Here is a 25,764-nt window from a genome sequence, read left to right as displayed (position 1 = left end):
CACAAGAGGGGGGGGGGTCACAGCACTCAACAGGACCGCATGCCCAAGCAACTAGCCCCACACCCTGTCTATCAGTGCAGATACACAACATATTGTGGGTGGGGTGGATAGAGAGGGGGGGGGGGGGGGGTATGCCTAAGGCAGTGTATGCCTAAGGCAAGGGGTTATAACTAGGCCCTGACTTACCGGACGCCCAAACTCCAGTTCGGAAAAGAACTTATACCAAGGCTCGTTCTCTAAATCTATGTCATCATAGGTCTGGAGGAGAGGCCACACGAGAGCATACAAGAGAGGAAAGAAAGCAAGACAGTAAGAGAGAGAGAGAAGAGAGGGGGGAGAGAGAAGGCACAGAGAGAGAGAGAGAGAGAGAGATGGACCTCATGGTTAGGACAGGGAGCAGGACACACTGCTACAAAGGTGTAGACATGGATACAGAATGATACAGGATGGGGGGGTTAGGTCAGGGGGACCTTTAGATAAGGGGGAGACAGGCATTAAACAAAACAACATTTAGTGTTAACACCCTGTGACGAGTCTACTGTGTAGAGCAGTGGTCACCAACCCGTCGATCGCGATCGACTGGTCGATCTTTGAGACTTTCCCTGTAGATAATAATAATAATTTTTTATTTAATTTTTTATCTTTCCACATTACAGTTCTACTTTTGTTTTGATGTGAAAAGTGATGCTGCATAAAATGACTGCACTTAGCACTGACTGAGAAAGTACACATTACAGTTCTACTTTGTCGTTTTAATGTTGGACCAAAGCATTGCATGTAATTAGAATACAGGCAAATAAAAGTCATTAAGTTTAAAGTACAATCTTGGCTGTCTTTTTCTCTCAACGCTACAATAGGTAGATCTTGCCTTCACCAAGGCCGAGGTTAGGGATCTTGGGCTTAAAAAGGTTGGTGACCACTGGTGTAGAGTCTCCTGTATAACACGGTTTTATTGGTTCACAAATATTTATTGCCCTCCGGTGAGAAAACATTCAGAGTAAATAGTCCTCATCGGCACACAATAGAATCGCCCGGTCTCATCACGAGGATGCCGTTGGAAGCAGATTTGTGAAGCTTAACAGCTCGACCAAGAATTCACAAGCATTCTCGTTTGGAATTTTGCCTCCCAACAGTGATACAGAAACGTTGGTGTAACGGTTAAGACCCTGTACCCCTGTTGGCCTGGGTGAGATCCTGCCAGAACCTTCTCTGCTGTGTCTCTCCTACGCTGACTGCCTCTCCGTCTCCCTACAGTTTCAATAAAGAACCTTCTCTCCTGTGTCTCCCCTACTCTGTTTCCCTCTCAACCTTCCTACTTTTTCAATAAAGAACCTTCTCTCCTGTGTCTCCCCTACTCTGTTTCCCTCTCAACCTTCCTACTTTTTCAATAAAGAACCTTCTCTCCTGTGTCTCCCCTACTCTGTTTCCCTCTCCGCCTTCCTACTGCCTCCATTAAGAACCTTCTCTCCTGCGTCTTCCTCTCCGCCTTCCTACCGTCTCCATTAAGAACCTTCTCTCCTGTGTCTCCCCTACTCTGTTTCTCTCAGCCTTCCTACTGTATCAATAAAGAACCTTCTCTCCTGTGTCTCCTCTACTCGGTCTCCCTCTCAACCGTCCTACTGTCTCCATTAAGAACCTTCTCTCCTGTGTCTCCCCTACTCTCCTGTGCACTCCGTTCTCTCTCCCGCTGGGTCATGTGACGGATAATACCGTCTTCAGTCTCCGGGCGCCTCCGAGTAAGAAACACACGAGCCGGCGCCGGCGTTCGCCTCCCTCTCCTCCCAGAAGACTCGGGCGGTGCTAAAGTGAGAGAGAACGACTCCTATGGACTGACTGGCCCCCCAGGGCTTGTTCCTCCTCCCTCACACTCTCAATGACTTTCACTGTGAAACTGTTACTGCAGAGCTGAGGCAGTGGTTCACTGTTTAGTAGCCTTTTCTATCCCTGTGCCTTTGGGGAAATGGACGTTTTGCAAGCTATGGGAAAGACCGCCCACTTCAGTGGCGGATATTCTGCGGTTCCTGCGGTATATTATCGCATCTGACTTGCAAAACAGATCATTCCGCTTTGCACAGATGGATAATTTTGTTACGAGAGGGGTCCAGAGAAACCCACTTGACAGATTCTATCCTACACACACACACACACATACACAAACCACAGGACAGATTCTATCCTACACACACACACACACACACACACACACACACACATACACAAACCACAGGACAGATTCTATCCTACACACACACACTCACACACACACACGAACTACAGGACAGATTCTATCCTACACACACACACACACACATACACAAACCACAGGACAAATTCTATCCTACACACACACACACACACACACACACACACACACACACACACACACACACACACACACACACACACACACACACACACACACACACACACACACATACACAAACCACAGCACAGATTCTCTCCTACACACAGACTCGGCCTGTCCCCGACTAAGGATTTGTATAGTCGACTTTGATTGGCCGAAGTTTGCCAATAGTCGACTGGTAGTCGACTACCCCCCCCCCCCCCCCCCCCCCACCCCCAGAATGCATTATTATTTTTAAATAGTCGACTGAAGGCTTCTTGTCCTCTGTGAAAGCATGCAATTGGTCCACTGATGGATACATCTTGATATTTGTCTAGTGTGTGAATTCCTCTTTCAGTGCCTCTGTGCCCGTTTTATTAGGCAGTTAGCCTCGCTGGTATGTGCGCCATTAGCGTTAGCCACGGCCTATTTGCTTTAAAAAATATATATATATATATATTATAATAATAAAAAATAAAACGTGCATTAGACTAAGAGGTTGGCAGTCGGCTACGGCTCCTTTCGATCGATTAGTCGACTATTCGACTAGTCGAGGTCAGCCCTAATACACATACACAAACCACAGCACAGATTCTCTCCTACACACACACACACATACATGAACCACAGGACAGATTCTATCCTACACACACACACACACACATACACAAACCATAAAGAAACAGAGAGAGAGGATACATACATTTACCAAAAAGAAAAAGAGAGATACATTGAGTGTTATAATAATAATAATAATAATAATAATAATAATAATAATAATAATAATAATAATAATAATAATAATAATAATAATAATAATAGATCAAATTTCTATAGCGCCTTTCATAGAACCCAATGTCGCTTCACAATCAGGAAAAAAAATAGGGCTAGGGAAGTAGGGGAAAAAAAGGGGGATGAGGGCAGGTAAGGGATAATGGACCTAATCTAATCTAAACTAACTGATGGGGAAAAGCCTTGGTGAAGAGGTGTGTTTTAAGAGCAGTTTTAACTAAGGTGTCCCAACAGAGTCTGGGCTCGTCGACATTCTCTAACGTCGCAGCGCTAACCTTTTCTCTGTCTGCCTCTCGTCCAGTGACTCGTTTATCTCATCTCACAATCCTATAGGACGGCTGTCATCAGACGTCACACTGAACACACTGAAGACCTGACCTCGTCATTTCTCTTCACTCTCATTTCTCGCGCTCATAGCATGATGGACACACTGGGGAGAAACCTTGTGTTCTGACGAAAAGGACCCCACAAAGATACAAAAATTGGCAAACTATTTCATTAAATCACCTATACTTTCCAATTAAGGGCATGTGTTTAGCAGTCATGTATTGTATTGTATGAGGCCATACAATCAGTGGCGTAAGATAATTTAAGATACATTTTTAGACTAAATGGTGTTTCTGCGTTATATACCTTTTCCTCTAACAGTCATGTTCCATTATTAACAGTTAAAGCCCATTACCTCTAAACATGCACCTTCCAGGGTTCTCAGCCCCTGGGTACAGAAGGGCAGCCAAGAATTATATAATTGCATTCCTACTGAACCTTAAGCACGACTGCCAGAAATAGCTGCAGAATCCTACTCCCTTATTGTGGCAAAAAGGAAGGTTGCAGTGGTCTGAGGCCAGTAAGGATACGTTCTCCTCGATGGAACAGAAGATGCATTAGACAGTGGGAGCTGATTCTAGATCTGTGCCAGAGAGCAACTTGACAGGAGGACCATAAAGGCACTAAAGTGATTATGGGTAATGGAGTTTTTAATGGAGCTTTGATGTAATTGCGTGTATGATGAGTACGGCATTAAAAACCTACTCACCGGCCTCTCGTGCTCCAGAATAGAGGACTTTCCTGGCTCGTACTCAAAGATGCTCTTGGGTTCAGCGCGGTACTTTCGTGTGTCCACCTTCCTGTCGGGGGGACCCCATTCATTCCTGGTGCAAAGGACACAGGACAACACCATTCTTAGATCACGTATTTACAGCCTGAAATTACATTTTGATGGGTTGATCTATGTTATAAACGAGAGTGGGTTATCAATGCAAGGTGTAGGGCTGACCTCGACTAGTCGAATAATCGACTAATCGATCGAAAGGAGCCGTAGTTGATTGCCAATCTCTTAGTCGAATGCAAAGAAATATATAATTATAATATATATTTTTTTATAAATCATTCTTTCCAAAAGCAAAGAGGCCTAGAAGCGTGGCTAACGCTAATGGGGCGCAAACCAGCGAGGCTAACTGCCTAAGAAAACGGGCACAGAGAATGAACACACTAGACAAATATAAAGATGTATCCATCAGTGGACTAATTGCATGCTTTTGCAGAGGACAAGAAGGCTTCAGTCGACTCCTTCAGACATTAAGCACCCCCCACAGCCCAAATGGAATGATCCAAAAAAATATTATAATAATAATAATATTCAAATTTTCTTTAATTCTTTTTTTATTATTCGGGCGGGTATCGGCAAATTTTGGCCAATCAAAGTTGATTTTTTCCCTCAAGGTACTTTTCGACCTGTTCGTAGACATTTTATATATTATATATTATAATTATATATTTCTATACAAATCCTTAGTCGGGGACAGGCCAGGCCTACTATGTCATAAACGAGAGTGGGTTATCAATGCAAGGTGAAACCGCCATCGGAGAGAAGACCAAACACATTCAGTACCTACGTGCCAAACATGAAGTTTTTTCTTTCCTGTACACTTGTATATTTCTGTATATTTTTACTGTATATTTTATATTAGAATGTATATACCCACACACTCCCATGCAATTTTATCCTGCCCCCTCCCTCTTGTATCTCTTCTTGTGCTCCTCTGTCCCCGGTGTGCTATACTGTACTTTGTGCTCCCCTATCCGCTTGTCCTATTTTTTGAATGTACTGTCCTGTCCTGTTGTGCCTTTTTGTATTTGTGTATTTTATAGGACATGGATTTTATGCTTTGACTGTACTGTACAGCACTTTGGTTGGCTCTCGAGCTTTTAAATGTGCTCTATAAATAAATTACTTGACTTGACTTGACTTGACTTATACATAACATAGGCAATGGATATCCCGGACCGTATTTTATTCTTAGTCTTATTCTTATTCGTGACTTTAGCTTTGTCTACCTACCTGTTTACTGTGAGCAAATTTCCCTTGGGATGAATAAAGTATTTCTACTCTATATCCATGTGCCTTTGTTTGGGCAGGTTTCTCATTTCAATACATACTGTCCCACACTTTGAGTAAGATAAGATAAGATGTTCCTTTATTGACCCCCTTGGGGAAATTCAGGCATCATAGCAGCATGGGGGGGAGGGGGGAGGGGGAGGGGGGAGGGGGGGTACAGGTAGTAGAAGACATACAGGTACAGGTCACAGAATTATAGTACAGTGGAGAAGTACAAATAAAAATAGAATAAAAAGGCAGTGTAAACAATATAACAATATAATTAACTCTGGACATGGGCAACAAGGTACGAGGTAAGGGTATGTATGCCCTCTCAGTTATATTTGCCCTACAATAAATATAGTTACAATATATAATCGAATAATCTAAATCTAATATATATATATAAAAAAACGAAATGCTAAAATGCTAAATATATGCAATATATAATCTAATAATCCAATAGTCTAAATCTAATCTAATATATAATAATAAAAATGCTAAATGCTCAAATGCTAAATGCTAAATATATGCTCTGATGAAGTATACAGTATAGACATAAAGTGCGGTATGCACAAGGTAAGTATGTTGTCCTTTTAGGTGGGAGTCAGCTACTATAGGTTCCTAGTAGTTGGACGACTGGAAGATGGTGGTTTCTCTCTTACATGTCCGGCGAGTCTCGCTCGCGGTCGCTGTCCCGGGTCCTCAGCTGGAGCAGGGAGGGCATGGGCGGGGGAGGGGGCGGCGCGGGGGAGGGCGAGGGGTCGCGGGGCCCTCCGTTGTCCAAGGGGCTCTTGGCCAGGGGACGGTATGTGTGTGTCCTAGGGGCCGGGTGGACCATGGTGGTGGGGTTGGACGAAATGCTGTAGGTGTCTGATGAGGGCAGAGAGGCAGGAGAGACAAGAGACCGTCGAGATAGGACGAGAGAGAGACACGTTGAGGAATGAATGAATGAATTGATCTTTATTTCGAACATGATTAAAAAAAAAAAAGAATAAAGACAAACAACGAAAAATATACATCACTGTTCGAAAAGGAGCAGGAAGAGGTCTAAGCTTATCATGCCATATACCCCTATTCGACACTTCCAAGTGGGAACATTAATTAATACTTAAAGGTCCCATGCATTATAAATGGCCTTTTCCAGTGTTTGTGTTTAGCATTGTATCCTAGCAATTGGGGATTATATCAATGTGGTCTGTGTCGTTAATTATCATATTGACTCATCAGTCTAATCTCGAGTTCACGAGATCTTCCCTCACTCAACTAAGCTGTTCTGATTTGACGGTATTGCTGACGTGAATAAGGTACTGATTTGCAGTAACGCCCCCTCTATGGTTGTAGCGCATAGTGTAACCCGACACGTCCTCAAACGGGTTTTGACAGAGAGGCAGGGAACGAGCGAGCGAGCGAGCGAGCGAGAGAGAGGGAGAGAGAAATAGAGAGGGAGAGAGAGAGAGGGACCGGTCGGGACCGTGCAGAAGTGTGTGTAAATGTGTGTGCGCCATCTCTCTCCCTCGTCAGAGCATTTACAAACAAACTTGACTGTGTGTGTGTCGGGGACGCATCTCTCCCTCTCTCTCTCTCTCTCTCTCTCTCTCGCTTGCTCGTTCTCTCTCTCGCTCTCTCTCGTATGTATCACGCTGTGTGGGTGACTGTCACTGAAAGTGCTTATGGGCGGAGCCCATCCAATAACAGCCTGAAATCCTGAGGCTGAAAAAACGATATTTTTGAGTACTTCATTAGAAATATAAAACAATGCCTTTTTTTGAAAAAAGAAATTACAGATGTCTTCCATAGACTCACAGGAACTGTGTAAAGTTGCCAAAATAGTGCAAAGAATAGCAATGCATGTCCCCTTTAAATTATATAATGGAGAATATCCACATGACCAATAGTTCTTCATTCTTAACATTGAAAACAACATAAACTAAATAAATAATATAAGTATCCATAATGTAGTACAAAAGAAATAGAAAAAGAAAACAACAGCTCAGAATCCAGAAGATTGACAATAGTCACCTCCCCTTTCCTCTTTTTGGTAATTTGCAAATATCATTCCCTTATACATTTGTATACAGTCAGAAAGACTTGCATGACACTAAAACGTTTGTTATAATGGAGGCGGCTACTTGGTCTCACCAGTGTTTATGACGGCGTACGTAGCATTGTACGTGTCAGCGGCGTAGTCATCATCTAGAGCAGGAACAACAGAGATGAGTAGAACAAGTGCACGCACACACACACGCACACACACGCACGCGCGCGCACGCACACACACACACACACACACACACACACACACACACACACACACACACACACACACACACACACACACACACACACACACACACACACACCACACACACACACACACACACACACACACACACACACACACACACACACACACACACACACACACACACACACACACACACACACACACACACACACACACATAACCATATTCACACTCACTCCCTTCTCTGTTTCGCTCTTATGGCACGGCTACATTGATCCATCACAAAACGGAGACACAATAGGTATTACTGTCCGTTGGTTTGTTTTTAACCCTTTCACTACCACACTGCCAAATGGTCACTGCGACAATGCAGACGGTTAACCCTTTCACTGCCCCACGACAAAGGGTTAACCCTTTCACAACCACACTACATAAGGTTAACCCTTTCAGAACCACACTAGAGAAGGTTAACCATTTCACTACCACCCTACAGACGGTTAACCTTCTGTAGGGTGGTAGTGAAAAGGTTAACCTTCTGTAGTGTGGTAGTGGACGGGTTAAATCAGAACCTAATCATGCATCGTGCTTTGCTAACGGGAGGGGGGGGGAGAACGACGACGACGACGACAACATGTATCCCATCACTTCCAAAAGTTCGTCCTCTCCAAACTTTTCAGTCCATCAAAATGGACACATATCAGGCGGCTGGGTGGCGTAGCGGAGATTGCGCTTGTCACCAATGCAAGAGACTCCGGTCTCGACTCCCCGAGTTAGCATTGCCTGCGGCTTGGGGCAGTCGTCATACTATCTCCATTGGCAGATGTAGCGGGTGGAAAGTCGATGGGTGGTAATCTGGACGTTGTGGACAGTGACTCCTACAGGTCGGTTGGGTGACCGCCGGTACAGCAGAGACAGGAAGTACGGGGGCAGCGAGTGAGCCTCCCACGCGTTACTCCTCGCCACTGAGAGTCCGCGCTGTCTGGTGAAAAGATGCGACAAGCTGCCTCCTCGTGTACCGGAGGAGGGGACACGTGATTGCAAGGCTTCTATCCTCCCTACAGCCGACCAGTGGGAGGCATAGTCTAGCATCGTTCAAGACAGGGGAGGGGAGAATTGAAGGGGAGAATTGGCGATACGAATTGGGATGGAGAGAAAATAGAAAATAAGGAGAAAAAGTGGATAATTTTTTTGTACACATGTCTGGGTGGAGACGGACACGTCGTCAGCCCTGTCCAAACAAACCAGTACTCCTTATGAAATATAACTAACAAACAGACACAGACACGACGGATCAATGTAGCTGGGCCCTTAACCCTTTCACTGCCACAATAACCAAAGGGTTAACCCTTCACTGCACAACACAGAAGCCTTTCACAAAACACACTACATAAGGTTAACCTCTTACACTACCACACATACAATAAGGTCAACCATTTCACATACCACACGACAAAGGGTTTAACCTTTTCACAAAAGGTTAATTCTTTGTAGTGTGGTAGAAAGGGTTATATGCACAGTTATGAGATTGTTGGTTGATGGGCAGTAGAAAACGGTTGTCTCTGAGATTTCTCCTGGTACAGTACAGCAGCCTTACCTGCTTTGTGAACCAATAGTGGATTGCTTGTGAATGTCTTGTTCGTCTTAGGCTATCCAGTCTATGAGTGACGAGAGAGAGAGAGATGTGTAGTGAGAGAGAGAAGGAGAGTAAGTGAGAGGAGATGAGAGAGAGAAGATGGAGAGAGTAGTGAGGAGAGAGAGGCGATGTGATGAGAGAGAGAGATGAGAGAGAGGAGAGGAGAGAAGTTAATCATCAAAATCAACATTCCATTAAGTCAGATGAGAACAACTAGAAGGGGTTTCCAGTTTTTTTTTTATGATATTGTTTTAGGGCATTTTTAGTGCTTTTAGTGAAGGACAGTTTGGACATTGGCCTGAGTTGATGAGAGATGGGGAGGATCTGATTGATTGATTGATTGAATAGTTTATTACAGATTGCAGAATGGGTATCAGTACAGTACAGCTCAATACATACAATTGTTAAGGGGATGCAGACCAGAGAAAGACTTTCGTCTTGTTTACATCAGGGTCCCCCATTTTCAATGTCTATCAATAGACACACACGACATACAGATAGACAGTACTGCTACATCTATACATTTAATGACGTACCAGATTATGAAAATACAGTACTGTTTGTGATACAAAAAGTGTCCAGAAAAGAGGGTATATACATTTGACAAGATAGGAAACTGTACATTGGAGGAGGTTGGTAGGGTGGGTGGGGCGTGTACATTGGAGGGGGGTGGGGGGGGGTTGGGTAGGATGGGGGGGGGGGCACTGTACACTGTTACATTTGGAATACTTAGTGACAAAGCAATACTTGGTCTTTACTGTACACTGGGTTAGGGCATTTTGTAGGGGCCAGTTTCGAAATTGCAGTCTCCCGTAGGTGTTTCTTTGAAGAGTGTTTTTGAAAGGTGGTAGTGATTCACATTCCTTTACAGCTTTGGGTAGGGCGTTCCACATTGATGTGGCATAATTGCGAACCGTGTTTAGTCCCTTGTTTGAGCCGAATCTGGGTTTAACATGATTTGTGGAGCTCCCTCTGGTGTTGTGATCGTGGTATTCACTGACCTTTGGGAAGTATTTTGACATGTACATGGGTACCTTGGTTGTGTAGTGTATCTTGTAGACCAGGCCCATTGCAAGTTGCTGTACTCTGTCGTCTACTCTAAGCCATCCTAGGTTGGCAAAGTGGGCAGGTGTGAGGTGGGTTCTAGGAGTCAGGTCAATCAGTAGTCTGACTAGTTTGTTTTGAGATGTTTGTAATTTGGTTTTTAGTGCCTTTGAGGTGCTTTGGTACCATGAGGTTCAAGTTTCAAGTTCAAGTTTCTTTAATAGTTGTCATACAGAAGTACAGAATACTTTTATACAAAATGCTTCTTACTGTTACGCTCCAGAGACTGTGCAAGACAAGATAAGTATGAAATAAAATAACATAGTATAGCATGTAAATTAGAAGTAAAAAAAATTAGGTCACAGTGTTCAGTATAGACATATGTACAATGTTCGATGCAGAATAGACGTAACTGAGTTACCATATAATATACAATACTGTGCAGTGTACTAATACAATACTATATAGTGCAAGGCAGAAATGGGATGAAGTGCAATTTAGGTACAATTTACAGTGGGTGTACGAGTTGTAGTGCAAAAGATTAATTGAACATCTTAATAAGCACAATATTATTTACACTCACCAGTACGGGTTCAGAAAGAAACATGCAACATATATGGCAATAACACATCTAATTAATGAAATATACAAAGCTAAAGACAGAAAGGAAAACACTATAGGTATTTTTTTAGACTTATCAAAGGCATTTGATACAGTCAATCACAATATCCTCCTGCAGAAGCTCTCACATCTTGGAATAAAAAAGAATGCACTGCTATGGTTCACCAGTTACCTTAAAGATAGACGTCAGTCTGTATCCTATAATGGGACAAATTCTCCTTTTCTTCCTTTACTTTGCGGTCTGCCCCAAGGTTCAATTATTGGGCCTTTGTTATTTTTGTTATATATCAATGACCTCCCTAACGTCTCAGACAGGCTGTTGAAAATTTTATTTGCAGATGACACGTGTGTATTCTATTCACATAAAGATCCTGATACCATCATTAGGGTCATAAATGAAGAACTTAACAAACTATCAATTTGGTTTAAATGCAACAAATTATCACTAAACATTAAAAAAACGAATTACATTTTTTTTGGTCTCAAATCTGTGATTTTTAACTCTTCATCTAAAGTAGTGATCAATGACATCCCCATAGCTAGGGTGTGTTTTACACGATTCCTTGGTGTTCTGCTTGATGAATCCCTATCATGGAAACCTCATATCACAGCCATAACTACAAAAATGGCCAAGAGTATTGGTATTCTTGGAAAAACACGTCACTTGCTGAGCACCGAGGTTGCCACAATGTTATATTACTCTATGGTTTACCCATATATCAATTACTGTAATTTAGTTTGGGGTAGTACGCATCAGACCAAACTTGAGCCCATATACCGTCTGCAGAAACGAGCTCTAAAAATAATCAGCTGTGTACATCGAAGTCATTCTTCTCAGCCTCTATTCCATAAGTTAGGTATCCTCAGTGTTTATCAAGTGAATCATCTTCAGACTGGTTTATTTGTGCATAGTTCTTTAAACAGAGCCCTTCCCCCTTTTTTTCATGACATGTTTGCCCACAATCACCAAATTCATAATTACCCCACACGTAGTTCCTGTTTGCTTAGACCACCCTTTTCCCGCACTTCCCAATCTCAGTTTTGTTTGCTCTACCGAGGGTCAAAGTTGTGGAACTCTTTGCCTCCACATATTTTGGAATTTTCTTTTCTGAAATTCAAAAGAGCACTGAAATCTCATCTCCTAGATCACCAATATTTCCCATATGGACTTCCTTTACAAACTGTAGTCTGATGGCTTGATGTATTGTGTTATTGTATTTTCGTTTTATTATATATTCTTACTGTCATTGATTGTTTTCTCTATACCAGAAATCGTATGGCATGGGGTGCCTACTTCGGTGTCTATGTAGGCCTGCTTGTGTGTGTTTGTTTGTTCAGAGGGGGGGGGGATTTTATTTTATATTTTATATTTATCTTGATATAATGTAATTTTGCTTCCTGGTGAATGCCACATGCAAGCCCCTTGAGGGTTTTTAGGCAATTCTCCTACACATCCCTTGTGGACTATATTGTATTATATATGTAACTGTTTTTATATGTGTAAATAAACAAACAAACAAACAAACAAACAAAGACTCCGGTATCGCTTGCCTGACCGCAGCAGTTCAAAGAGGCAGTTGTTCGGGTGGCTCAAGTCCTTAATAATACTCTTAGCCTTCCCCCTGCACCGCTTGTTGTAAATGTTCTGGAGGGTGGGAAGCCCCCCTCCAATTGTGCGTTCGGCTGAACGTGTCACTCTTTGTAGTCTGCTACGGTCTTGTGCAGTGCTATTCCCAAACCAGGAGGTGATGTTGCCAGTCAGGATGCTCTCTATTGTACATGAGTAGAAGTTCCTAAGGATCTTCTGACTGACTTGGAACTTCCTTAGGCGCCTGAGGAAGTAGAGGCGTTGTCGTGCCTTCTTCACAACACTGTCAATGTGTGTGGTCCATGTCAAGTCCTCGGATATGTGGGCTCCGAGGTACTTGAAACTGTTCACTCTCTCAACCGGTGCCCCGTCGATGCTGAGGGGGCTGTAGTCCTTGACCCCCGACCTCCTGAAGTCCACAATCATCTCTTTTGTTTTGCTGACGTTCAGGGAGAGGCAGTTCTCCTGACACCACTGTGACAGAGTCTCTACCTCTTCCAGGTAGGCCCTCTCGTCGTTGGCAGAGATCAGGCCCACCACTACTGTGTCATCAGCAAATTTGATGATTGTGTTGTTGTTCCGCTGTGCCACGCAGTCATGTGTGTACAGGGAGTAGAGGAGGGGGCTCAGAACACAGCCCTGGGGGGCCCCTATGTTGAGCGTGATGGATGAGGAGGTGCAGTTGCCTGCTCTTACCACCTGGGGTCTGCCCGTCAGGAAGTCCAGGACCCACTGGCAGAGGTCATAGTTCAAGCCCAGGTCCCTGAGCTTGGCTATGAGTTTGGAGGGGACTATGGTATTGAATAATGAGCTGTAGTCGATGACAGCATTCTCACATAGTTCCCCTGCCTCTTGTCCAGGTGTGATGCTGCTGTGTGCAGCACATGGGCTATGGCGTCCTCCGTGGACCTGTTGGGGCGATATGCAAATTGCAGGGGGTCCAGGTTGATGGGGAGGGAGGAACAGATGTAGCCCTTCACTAGCTTCTCAAAGCACTTCATGGCTATGGAGGTGAGGGCTACAGGGCGGTAGTTGTTGAGGCAAGCGGGCGTAGATTTTTTGGGTACAGGGATGATGGTGGACTTCTTCAGACAGGTGGGGATGACAGCCTGTTCCAAGGACAGGTTGAAGATGTCAGTGAATACCGGGGCCAGTTGGTCGGCACAGACTTTTAGGACGCGGCCGGGGATGCCGTCCAGTCCTGCTGCCTTCCTGATATTCACTTTTTTAAAGATCCGTCTCACCTCATGCTCTGTTACCCTGAACACTGAGTCTCCATCAGCAGACCCCCCCCCCCCCCCCCCATTGCCGTGGTTTGTAGGCTGGTGTTGTTATTCACAGCCTCAAACCTTGCATAGAAGGAATTGAGATCATTTGCTAAGGAGATGTCACTGTTCAGTTTGAGGGGGGTGCCTTTGTAATCTGTCATTGTTCTGAGGCCCTGCCACATGCCTCTAGAGTCAGCCTGTTCAAACTGAAGTTCAACTTTATCCCTGTAACGCCGTTTTGCCTCTATTACTGCTCTCCTGACGTTGTATCTTGCCGTCTTGTGTTCTTCCATGTTGCCTGTCACCAGCCCTGTGTTGTATGCTGATGTGCGCACTTTCAGAGCCTCACGGACGGATTTATCTACCCAGGGCTTTTGATTTGGGTAGATGCAAGGGTAGGTGCAAGCATAGTCGTAGTACCCTTGAATGAGTGCTCCTGCCAGAGTCTTCAGGGTATTCTTGTTTACCAGAGAGGAGATCCGGTACAAGAATCGAGTTCGTTGGTTGACTTTTTTTTATTACATTGGATGCCATTTTGTCACAGGAAAGATTAGCCTCTAGGATGGAACCCAGGTAGGTAATTTCATCTTTCCTTGTGACAATATTGTCACCCACTGTAACCGTCTTGCTGAGTTTGTTATTTGAACCAAAGAGAATGGACTCTGTTTTGCCCATGTGTAATGATAGTTTGTTGTCGGCGAGCCATATGCACAACACATGTCCCTGGGCCAGATTCGAACCCAGGACGTTGCGATTACACTGCAAGTGTAGTTACGTGGTGCGCCACTGGAGTGCCCCGTTTTTAACACATCACTTCCTGGAGATAATTTCCACGACTGGATATTATGAGTTATTTCTAGTCAATAGATACAAAAAAATTACTAATTAATCTCACAATTTTCTGTAATTAATCTAGATAAAAAATAGCATTTTTCTACTTAAGACCGAAGCTTGTAACAGCTTGTAACAACTTGAGTAAAATCATGGAATTAATGTAAAATCAACACAAAGAAAGTTTATTTAGATTCAAAGACTATTTTAATAGCTTTCTTTGAATACAGTTTCTCTCCTGTGAAATACAAATGTTCAACAAAACCATCAACATTGACTCAGCTAGACCTCTTTCTTATTGTGAGGTTTTGTCCGCTGCTCACCTCACTAGCCCCCACCCTCGCGTTCTTTATTCTCGTTTGCTCTCAGCAGCCACACCCTTGTACTACCTGTCATTATGTGTTTGATTGGTCTGGTGCCGAACTCACACTTCTAGTTCGATTATCAATTACCTCCCGCACCTGTGGTGCATTCTAATTAGTTCCCATGTGGGCTTTAAGTACAGGGCTCTTCCCCTCTGTTCCTCGTGGGGTCGTGTTGTAACATGCCGTAACATTCGGTATCATATTCTCTTTCATCAAGACTCCCTCGGGAGGTCCTCTGTTCTGTCTATGCTGTTTTTATCTCCGGCGTAAAGATGTGCTCCAGCCTTCGCCTCCTGTCGCCGTTGCCTGAGGGAGAGACTGGACTGCGCTCCCTAGACTTCCACGGGAGGTATCCCAGTGATCCACTTCAGACCTCCGCGCAGCAGTCGTCCTGACGCACATCCAAACCTCCGCGCTGCAGATGCCCAGACACCATCCAGGCCTCCGAGCCTGGCGCGCTCTTCCACGCAGACGCACTCCAGATGCGTTCTCCGTACCAGCGCGCACTCCCAGCAGACGCGCATCATCCAGACCTCCGAGCCTGGCGCGCTCTTCCACGCAGACGCACTCCAGATGTGTCTCTCCGTACCGGCACGCATTCCGCGCAGACGCGCTCTCCACTCCAGACCTCCGCGCAGCAATTGCGTCCTCTGTACCGGCGCGCACTCCAAGCAGTGGCGCACCACTCTGACCTCCGCTCGGACAGCCGGCTCCCCGGTGGCGACACTCTCGCCCCGCTGCTGTTCCAGCGCTCATTACGCACTACGTCTGGGTGAGTTTTACTGACTGTCTTGATCAAATTCCGTTTTCGTGTGTTTCTTTAACACTGAAGATTACCACCTTTTTTTATCAGACAGTCACTCACCCAGCGATCGCCTTTTTGTTGTTTTCACTGGGATAATATTTTTGGACCTTACATCTCCCACTGTGTGTTGTTCACACCGAAGATATTATTCACATTGGTTTGTTTTTTGGACTTCACTCTCTGTGTCTATTTTTGCACCGAAGATATTCACTTGGGATTGTGTTTTGGAACTTTGCTCACTGTGTGTATTTACACGAAGATTTGTTCACTTGGATATTTTTGTATTTGGGTACAAGTCACCTCTCCTGTTCTCCTGCTCGTTCTACCTGCACCCTTGTTGACTCGCTCCCTCTCTCTCGGTCCCGCAACACCTCGGAGATTCTGCCGAGAGAAGTCTGCAGAGCGGCTCAGACGTCAGCATCTGCTACCCCCTACTACCACCACGGGAGAGGCTGCAGAGCAGCAGAACAGTTTCTCCCCTATCTAGTCCCCCAGTCCTCCTTGTCCCCAGCCCGCCTCCGCGGGCCTCTGTCCCTTTCTTCCCTCTCTAGTCCTCCTAGTCCCTCCCGTCCGGTCCTCCGAGTTCCTCCCTGTTTTCCTTAGCCTTCCCTTGCCTTCCCCTTAGCCAGCTCGCCTCTTAAAGGCACTGTGCCTTTCCCAGTCATGTTATCCTTTATTTTGAGTTCTCCCTTAAAGGGACAGTGCCGGTTTTTCCTTCTGTTCAATAAATGCCCGTTTCTTGGCTTACCCTCATACCTGTCTTGTGTTGTGCGATTGGGGTCGGTTACAAACCATAACAGTACGACCCCACCCAATCGACGACCCCAGCCAGCACAGACGGTGTATGTTGAGTTTGCCTTTTTTTTCTTGTTCCCTCTAGTTCCCTTCTAGCTCCCCTGTTAGCCCTGTTAGCTTCCCTGTTTAGCCCTGTTTGACTCCCCTGCAGCTTGATTGGCCTCTACTACCAGCTTGGCCCCTGTCTGCTAGCTTTGCCCCGGCTGCTAGCACAGCCTCTATGTTGTTGCAGCCCTTGCTGCTGGCATAGGCCCTGTAGCTAGCCATGCCCTGGCAGCTAATCCAGTCCCTCTGCATGGCCCTAGTCTGCTTGCTTGGCCCCGGCTGTTAGCACAGCCTCTATGTTGATGCAGCCCTTGCAGCTAGCATAGGCCCTGTAGCTAGCCAGGCCCAGGCAGCTAACCCGGTCCCTCTGCATGGCCTCCACTTTTTGTGTAGCTTCTCCCACTGCTGGGACTGCCTTTTCAGCTAGCAAGGTCAGTTTATCCCACTGCTAGGACTGCCCTTTCAGCTAGCAATGTCAGTTTTCCCACTGCTAGGACTGCCCCTTCAGCTAGCAAGGTCAGTTTATCCCACTGCTAGGACTGCCTTTTCAGCTAGCAAGGTCAGTATTCCCACTGCTAGGACTGCCCTTTCAGCTAGCAAGGTCAGTTTTCTCTCACTGCTAGGTCTGCCCCTTCAGCTAGCAAGGTCGGTTCCCCACAGCTAGGACTGTCCTTCCAGCTAGCTTGTTCTCTCATGCTGGTCCAGCCCTGTCTGCCGGCCTAGCTCTCGGCAGCTAGCGCAGCCTCTATGTTGATGTAGCAGTACGGGCCCTGTAGCTATCAGTGCCCTGGCAGCTACCCTTTCCCTCTGCTAGCCTAGCTCCGGCAGCTTGCGCAGCCTCTATGTTGATGTAGCAGTACAGCTAGCATAGGCCCTGTAGCTATCAGTGCCCTGGCAGCTAACCTCCCCTCTGCTAGCCCTTTTCCCGGTGCTCCTCTTAGTTGCCCCTCAGCTCCTCTGGTTGCCCCTCAGCTCCTCTGGTTACCCCTCGGCTACCCTACTTTGCCCCTCTGCTACCCTAGTTACCCCTCGGCTACCCTGTTCTTTTGCTAGCCCCACTTTTGTTGTGGCTTCCCCTGCTGGCTTGGCCCAGTACCTTTTGTTTTTTTTGCCTTGTTTTGCCCCCTGCCACTCTGTCTGTATTTTTGGGTCGCCGGGTGGCTCCCGTTGAGGGGGGGGTACTGTGAGGTTTTGTCCGCTGCTCACCTCACTAGCCCCCACCCTCGCGTTCTTTATTCTCGTTTGCTCTCAGCAGCCACACCCTTGTACTACCTGTCATTATGTGTTTGATTGGTCTGGTGCCGAACTCACACTTCTAGTTCGATTATCAATTACCTCCCGCACCTGTGGTGCATTCTAATTAGTTCCCCTGTGGGCTTTAAGTACAGGGCTCTTCCCCTCTGTTCCTCGTGTTGTAACATGCCGTAACATTCGGTATCATATTCTCTTTCATCAAGACTCCCTCGGGAGGTCCTCTGTTCTGTCTATGCTGTTTTTATCTCCGGCGTAAAGATGTGCTCCAGCCTTCGCCTCCTGTCGCCGTTGCCTGAGGGAGAGACTGGACTGCGCTCCCTAGACTTCCACGGGAGGTATCCCAGTGATCCACTTCAGACCTCCGCGCAGCAGTCGTCCTGACGCACATCCAAACCTCCGCGCTGCAGACGCCCAGACACCATCCAGACCTCCGAGCCTGGCGCGCTCTTCCACGCAGACGCACTCCAGATGCGTTCTCCGTACCAGCGCGCACTCCCAGCAGACGCGCATCATCCAGACCTCCGAGCCTGGCGCGCTCTTCCACGCAGACGCACTCCAGATGCGTCTCTCCGTACCGGCGCGCATTCCGCGCAGACGCGCTCTCCACTCCAGACCTCCGCGCAGCAATTGCGTCCTCTGTACCGGCGCGCACTCCAAGCAGTGGCGCACCACTCTGACCTCCGCTCGGACAGCCGGCTCCCCGGTGGCGACGCTCTCGCCCCGCTGCTGTTCCAGCGCTCATTACGCACTACGTCTGGGTGAGTTTTACTGACTGTCTTGATCAAATTCCGTTTTCGTGTGTTTCTTTAACACTGAAGATTACCACCTTTTTTTATCAGACAGTCACTCACCCAGCGATCGCCTTTTTGTTGTTTTCACTGGGATAATATTTTTGGACCTTACATCTCCCACTGTGTGTTGTTCACACCGAAGATATTATTCACATTGGTTTGTTTTTTGGACTTCACTCTCTGTGTCTATTTTTGCACCGAAGATATTCACTTGGGATTGTGTTTTGGAACTTTGCTCACTGTGTGTATTTACACGAAGATTTGTTCACTTGGATATTTTTGTATTTGGGTACAAGTCACCTCTCCTGTTCTCCTGCTCGTTCTACCTGCACCCTTGTTGACTCGCTCCCTCTCTCTCTCTCTCGGTCCCGCAACACCTCGGAGATTCTGCCGAGAGAAGTCTGCAGAGCGGCTCAGACGTCAGCATCTGCTACCCCCTACTACCACCACGGGAGAGGCTGCAGAGCAGCAGAACAGTTTCTCCCCTATCTAGTCCCCCAGTCCTCCTTGTCCCCAGCGCGTGTAGCTTTATGCCAAGCAAGCAGTGCAAAAATGTACCGTAGTGGCGTGCAGTAATGCGCCTTTCATTTTCCGCCGCCCAGCGCCCAGGTCGCGCGGAAATAGGCTGTCTATTGCCATTCTCTTTGACAAACTCTAACCTTAACCAGCTCCTTAACAACGCCTAAACTTAACCGTTCTAACCTTAACCAACTCCGAAACAATGCCTAACCTTAACCTTAACCTTAACCATGCCTAACCTTAACCATAGAAATTATATTGCCATTCTCTTTGACAAACTCTAACCTTAACCAGCTCCTTAACAGCACCTAAACTTAACCGTTCTAACCTTAACCAACTCCGAAACAATGCCTAACCTTAACCTTAACCTTAACCATGCCTAACCTTAACCGGCGAAAGAATACACGTTAAAAAAAAATCACGTTAAAAAATATTTTCGATGGGATTCGAACTCGCCAGCAAACGAGCCATAGGATCCACAGCCATGTGGCCTTGCCAATTGAGCTATTGCTAGATACTGAATAAGGGGCGGTGACTTATATATATTGAGCTCCGCTCGTGTCGAACCAAGGCGGGATCTCATGCGCATGCGCGGGCACCTCGCGCGAGCACGCCGGCGCACGCACGCACCTGAGCGAGCACGCCGCCGCCGGTGCACGCACGGTAGCATTTGTCTGAAAAGAAGGGCGCTTTACCGCACTGGCGTGCGGTGACGAATGCGGAAGCATTTTTGCACTGCTTGCTTGGCATTAAGGAAAACGCGTCCCCAGCCCGCCTCCGCGGGCCTCTGTCCCTTTCTTCCCTCTCTAGTCCTCCTAGTCCCTCCCGTCCGGTCCTCCGAGTTCCTCCCTGTTTTCCTTAGCCTTCCCTTGCCTTCCCCTTAGCCAGCTCGCCTCTTAAAGGCACTGTGCCTTTCCCAGTCATATTATCCTTTATTTTGAGTTCTCCCTTAAAGGGACAGTGCCGGTTTTTCCTTCTGTTCAATAAATGCCCGTTTCTTGGCTTACCCTCATACCTGTCTTGTGTTGTGCGATTGGGGTCGGTTACAAACCATAACACTTATATCCGTGGCGCTAATATTGAAGATTTTTCACTCCATAGATTAATCTAAATTAATTTATTTTAATGCTTTAAATAATTTAAATTAATCTCCAAAATTAAAGCATTAATTTTGACAGCCCTAGTTATTTCTAATCTCAAGCTTGCAAGAGATTCGCATAATCTCAACCATTAGAGAGAATTCCACCCTAAAAGAATATCATACACTTTATGAATATGAAGTTTCTCTCCTTACGCTGAAACACCAGAGAGACAAGCCACTTGATGACATCACAAATTCAAGTCTTGATGCTCTGATTCCAAGCTTAGGGAGACAGTCTAGGTTTATAGATATTGACTTAACTGTCCGAGAGCATTGGAATAGCACAATAAATAGCACATTCTGTTTTATGGTGGATTTTCACCCTATGATGAAATTAGATGAAAGGCTCTTTTACTGAATACTCAGATCAGAATTGTACAGTATGTATCAATGTTCTCCACGTGGCAGAAATCACTGTAGCGGTAGATACAGACAGAAACACGACAGAAACACGCCGTTTATTGTCCGACTAGAGCTTTCGCACCACACACAAGTGTAAGGTACAATTAATGAATAATAATAATAATAATAATAATAATAATAATTAATTGCATTTATATAGTGCTTTATTTGACACTCAAAGCGCTTTACAATGTAGGATGGAAATTGCCTCCTTCACCACCACTCCTTCATCACATCAAAATGACCGGCTTGGTCCAACTCGAGTCGCTATTACTTTTTTGGAAAGTTCCACCGCACCGGTTGGGTACAAACCGACACTAAACGGGCAATGTTGGTCCATTGGAATGAATAGTGGAATGTTCAAAACTAGAGTGTAGCAGCTGCATCTTTTTGTTTTACCATCACCTTTTGTAAATTGCGACACTAGTCTCAATTTTGGACATAAAAAAGACTGAATGGCCATTTCTTTGACTTCTTTGACTTTGACTAATGTACTCAGTGGGAGCTGTGACAGGAGGGAAACCCCATTGATTCACACGGTGGGCAATTTTGCTCTTATGTCATGCTCAGGTTGGGATTCCTTTCCACCCTGTTCCCAACAAACTGAGCAAGTCGTGCAAAATGGCCCACCGTGTGAATACGGTCGATGCCCATCATTTCTGTGCCCGTCTGCCTGTGTTCACATGTGCCTGAGTTTCACAGCCACCACGGAGGAAAAAAAGGAGCTATTGACCGACAAGAGAGAGAGAGAGTGTTCATCTGTCAGTGAGTCGATAACACAGAACGCAGCCGCTTTCCGTCCGGGAGGAACGGAGCCCGCATGAGAGAAAAGAGAGAGAGAAGAGGGGCAAGACAGAGAGAGAGAGAGAGAGAGAGAGTGAGAGAGAGAGAGAGAGGGCTAAGACAGAGATAGAGAGAGACGAGAGAGAGGGATAGAGAGGACAAGAGAAAGAAATAGAGAGAGAGAGAGAGAGAGAGAGAGAGAGAGAGAGAGAGAGAGAGAGAGAGAGAGAGAGAGAGAGAGAGAGAGAGAGAGAGATGAGAAGGCTAAGCCAGAGATAGAGAGATACGAGAGAAAGGGATAGAGAGGAAGAGAGAAAGAAAGAGAGAGAGAAGAGGGGCAAGACAGAGAGAGAGAAAGTGGCGGCTGGGTGGCGCAGCGGACATTGCGCTCGTCACCAACGTAAGAGACACCAAGTTCGACTCCGGCTGTCGGCGTTGCCTCCGGCTTGGGCCGGCCGTCATACTAACTCATTGGCAGAGTTAGCGGGTGGAAGTCGATGGGTGGTAATCTGGACGTTGTGGACAGCGACTCCTACAGGTCGGTTGGGGGACGCCTGCACAGCAGAGACAGGAAATGGCGGGGGTAGTGTGAGCCTCCCACACGTTACACCTCGCCAATGAGAGTCCGCGCTGGCAGGTGAAAAGATGTGACAGGCTGCCTCCTTGTGGAACAGAGGGGACACGTGATGCAAGGCTTCTATCCTCCCTACAACGACCAGTGGGGGGCATATGCGAGCAACGTTCAAGACAGGGGAGGGGAGAATTGGAAACACGAAATTGGGATGGGAGAAAAATAGGAAATAAGGAGAAAAAGCGGATAAAAAAAGAGAGCGAGAGAAAATGAGAGAGAAAAGGGGCAAGACAGAGAGAGAGAGAGAGAGAGAGAGAGAGAGAGAGAGCCCACATGACCAGGCATTTTGGAATGGCAACACGGAGGGCCCGACTGGCCTCTTCACTCTCCATGGCTACCGACCAGAGGGCCCCGAAAAATGTGTAGCGCTGGCCGACAAAACACAGTGCGTCTGTTTCTCTCTTTTTTCTGCTCACGTTCCTTTCACCTCTTTTCTCTCAGCTTTTATTACCCGTTCTTGATGTCTCTCTCAATCCGCCTATGTCTCTCGCCCCCCCCCCCCCCACCCCACCTTTCTCTGTTTCTATCGCTCTCTTGTTCTCCACCTCAGGCTTATGAGTTCCATAATTTCTTGATATCTTGACACAAATTGTATTTTACCTGCACTATTCTTATTATTCTGCCTACTTTTATGCACTTCCTGTCAAATGCATGTGTCAGTTCTATGCTAATTTGCATGTCACTACCTCTTATGCACTGTCATTTAGAACTGACCACCATTTCCACTGCACTGCTCTGTTGTTCTGTAAAGCGAATTAGAACTGAACTTTTTAAAGAAACTCAAAGTGTTAAGACGATGCACTGCTCTGTTGTTCTATAAAGTGTTGAGAGCGATGCACTGCTCTGTTGTTCTATAAAGTGTTAAGACGATGCACTGCTCTGTTGTTCTATAAAGTGTTAAGACGATGCACTGCTCTGTTGTTCTATAAAGTGTTGAGAGCGATGCACTGCTCTGTTGTTCTATAAAGTGTTATGAGCGATGCTCTGCTCTGTTGTTCTATAAAGTGTTAAGACGATGCACTGCTCTGTTGTTCTATAAAGTGTTGAGAGCGATGCACTGCTCTGTTGTTCTATAAAGTGTTATGAGCGATGCACTGCTCTGTTGTTCTATAAAGTGTTGAGAGCAATGCTCTGCTCTGTTGTTCTATAAAGTGTTAAGAGCGATGCACTGCTCTGTTGTTCTATAAAGTGTTGAGAGCGATGCTCTGCTCTGTTGTTCTATAAAGTGTTGAGAGCGATGCACTGCTCTGTTGTTCTATAAAGTGTTATGAGCGATGCACTGCTCTGTTGTTCTATAAAGTGTTATGAGCGATGCACTGCTCTGTTGTTCTATAAAGTGTTATGAGCGATGCACTGCTCTGTTGTTCTATAAAGTGTTAAGACGATGCACTGCTCTGTTGTTCTATAAAGTGTTGAGAGCGATGCACTGCTCTGTTGTTCTATAAAGTGTTAAGACGATGCACTGCTCTGTTGTTCTATAAAGTGTTGGGAGCGATGCACTGCTCTGTTGTTCTATAAAGTGTTATGAGCGATGCACTGCTCTGTTGTTAAGTTAAGAGCGATGCACTGCTCTGTTGTTAACACTACCGTCCACGTATATATACAGGTTTTGAAAAAGCGCGATGTGGACCAGAGCCACGAGTATATACGTGACGAGTTGTTATTGTTTTATTTCTTATTTATAGTGCTTCCTAGGTGCCCGATCCACTACCAGCCTCTTTTCAGATATTTGATTTTCGAAACATGCAGTACCGGCCAAACCCGCTTAGGGGCGCCATCGCTCCACTGCAGTATCATTGTGAATTTTTATATATTTTTTAAAGTACAGTCCTGTGGGCGGATCATAGTTCCCTGATTCCAGCCGAACATCCTCCATCTTGGATTAGTTTGGCGAGCGTTTTTTCCAGCGTGGCATAATGGGATTTATGATTAGCCAATGTGCATATCGATCTACCAGAATCCGATGAGTGGTGAGGAAATGCTGCCGGCGATCACATGGCCTGACGGTAGGATAATATTACCCCAAATTACAGCTGGATTGGACATTGTTTTAAAACCTAACGTGATCGATCAGTGAACATGGCTGATTGAATGCACACTATATTGCTAATCAATAATAGTAATCGGCGTTCCCCGCCGCCCCCATTTCATCCATAGATGCTCTGTAATAGTCCGGATGCTACGCAGTTTGTTTTATTTCATTCGTATATATACAGCAGAAATGGCGTTTGATATAACGGCGCCAACGTTTAGCCTATTATCTAAGCTCCCGGGAAAAAAGTCTAGACGAAAAGTGTGTTATACCTTATATTCACGACGCTATAAAATGATAACACACACACACACACACACACACACACACACACACACACACACACACACACACACACTGCAGTACAGTACGTAACAAGGACTTTGACTGAGCTCCTAATTACAACTAGCACACAAAGAGAGGGACAGAGAATAGAGAAAAGAGAGGCAAAGGGTTGAGCATGGGAGAGACACAAGGAGAAAGAGGGGAGAGAGAGAGAGAGATAGAAAGAGGGAGAAAGATACAGGGAGAGAGAGATAGAGAGAGAGGGAGAGAAAGAGAGAGAGGGAGAAAGAGAGAGAGAGAGAGAGAGAGAGAGAGAGAGAGAGAGAGAGAGAGAGAGAGAGAGAGAGAGAGAGAGAGAGAGAGAGGCTTTTTAATGTGGGGACTAAAGCTGCTGACAGCTGAAAAGAACCTCAGCCTCCACCCTCCCGACTCTCCTGCTCACATTATATCAGGACACAAACAGGACTGATCAGGGCCAACGGGCACATTCCTCTACACGCCTCCCACACCACACCACACCACACCATGCTTGATATATAACATTTTATTATTTTATTAGTCATTTTGTAATATTTGTAATATTTTGTAATATTTTGGTATAATGCTAATGTGATGATGTGGGTGGGTTGGATGGGTGTGTAGGGGGGGATTATGTTTGATTATGTTATGTATATTGTTTCGTATGTTTATTGCTGTTTTTATTTTTAATTATGTTGTTTGTTTGTATTTATTGTTTTCTGTGGACCCCAGGAAGAGTAGCTGTTGCCATTTGTAACAGCTAATGGGGATCCAAATAAACTTAAACACCACACCACACCGCACCGCACCACACCACAACGCACCACAACACAACACACCACAGCACACAGAGTGTAACAAACAACTCACTGCAGCACCCACTTTACCCCTTTACCCACTTTAGACACTTTATATTTATTGGTAAAGAATTTGCACTACAACTCATACCTCATCACACCTTACTGTAAATTGTACCTAAATTGTACTCATCCATGTCTGCATTGTACTGTATATTGTATTGTAACTCAGTACCTTTCAATCTGCATTGTATATTGTATTATGTATATTGAACACTTTTGTCTACGTACTTGACTTCTATTTTAAACTTATTATACTTATTTTAAACTTATCTATTTTTATCTAGCACAATCT

General features: G+C 45.6%; 1 protein-coding gene across 1 annotated transcript in view; it reads right to left on the bottom strand.

Moving 5' to 3' along the window:
* Positions 1-25,764, bottom strand: part of sorbs2a (sorbin and SH3 domain containing 2a) — a 141,173-nt gene that overhangs the window by 39,482 nt on the left and 75,927 nt on the right. Inside the window, 4 exon segments of the mRNA XM_084318405.1 lie at positions 187-258; positions 4,173-4,287; positions 6,179-6,386; positions 7,656-7,709. Of these exon segments, the coding sequence (XP_084174531.1) occupies positions 187-258; positions 4,173-4,287; positions 6,179-6,386; positions 7,656-7,709 (449 nt within the window).

The sequence above is a fragment of the Notolepis coatsorum genome (assembly GCF_963971535.1).
Source record: "Notolepis coatsorum genome assembly, chromosome: 7".
NCBI classification, from domain to species: domain Eukaryota; kingdom Metazoa; phylum Chordata; class Actinopteri; order Aulopiformes; family Paralepididae; genus Notolepis; species Notolepis coatsorum.
The sequence above is the reverse complement of the archived record's forward strand: the minus strand, read 5'-3'. Positions and strand labels throughout refer to the sequence as shown.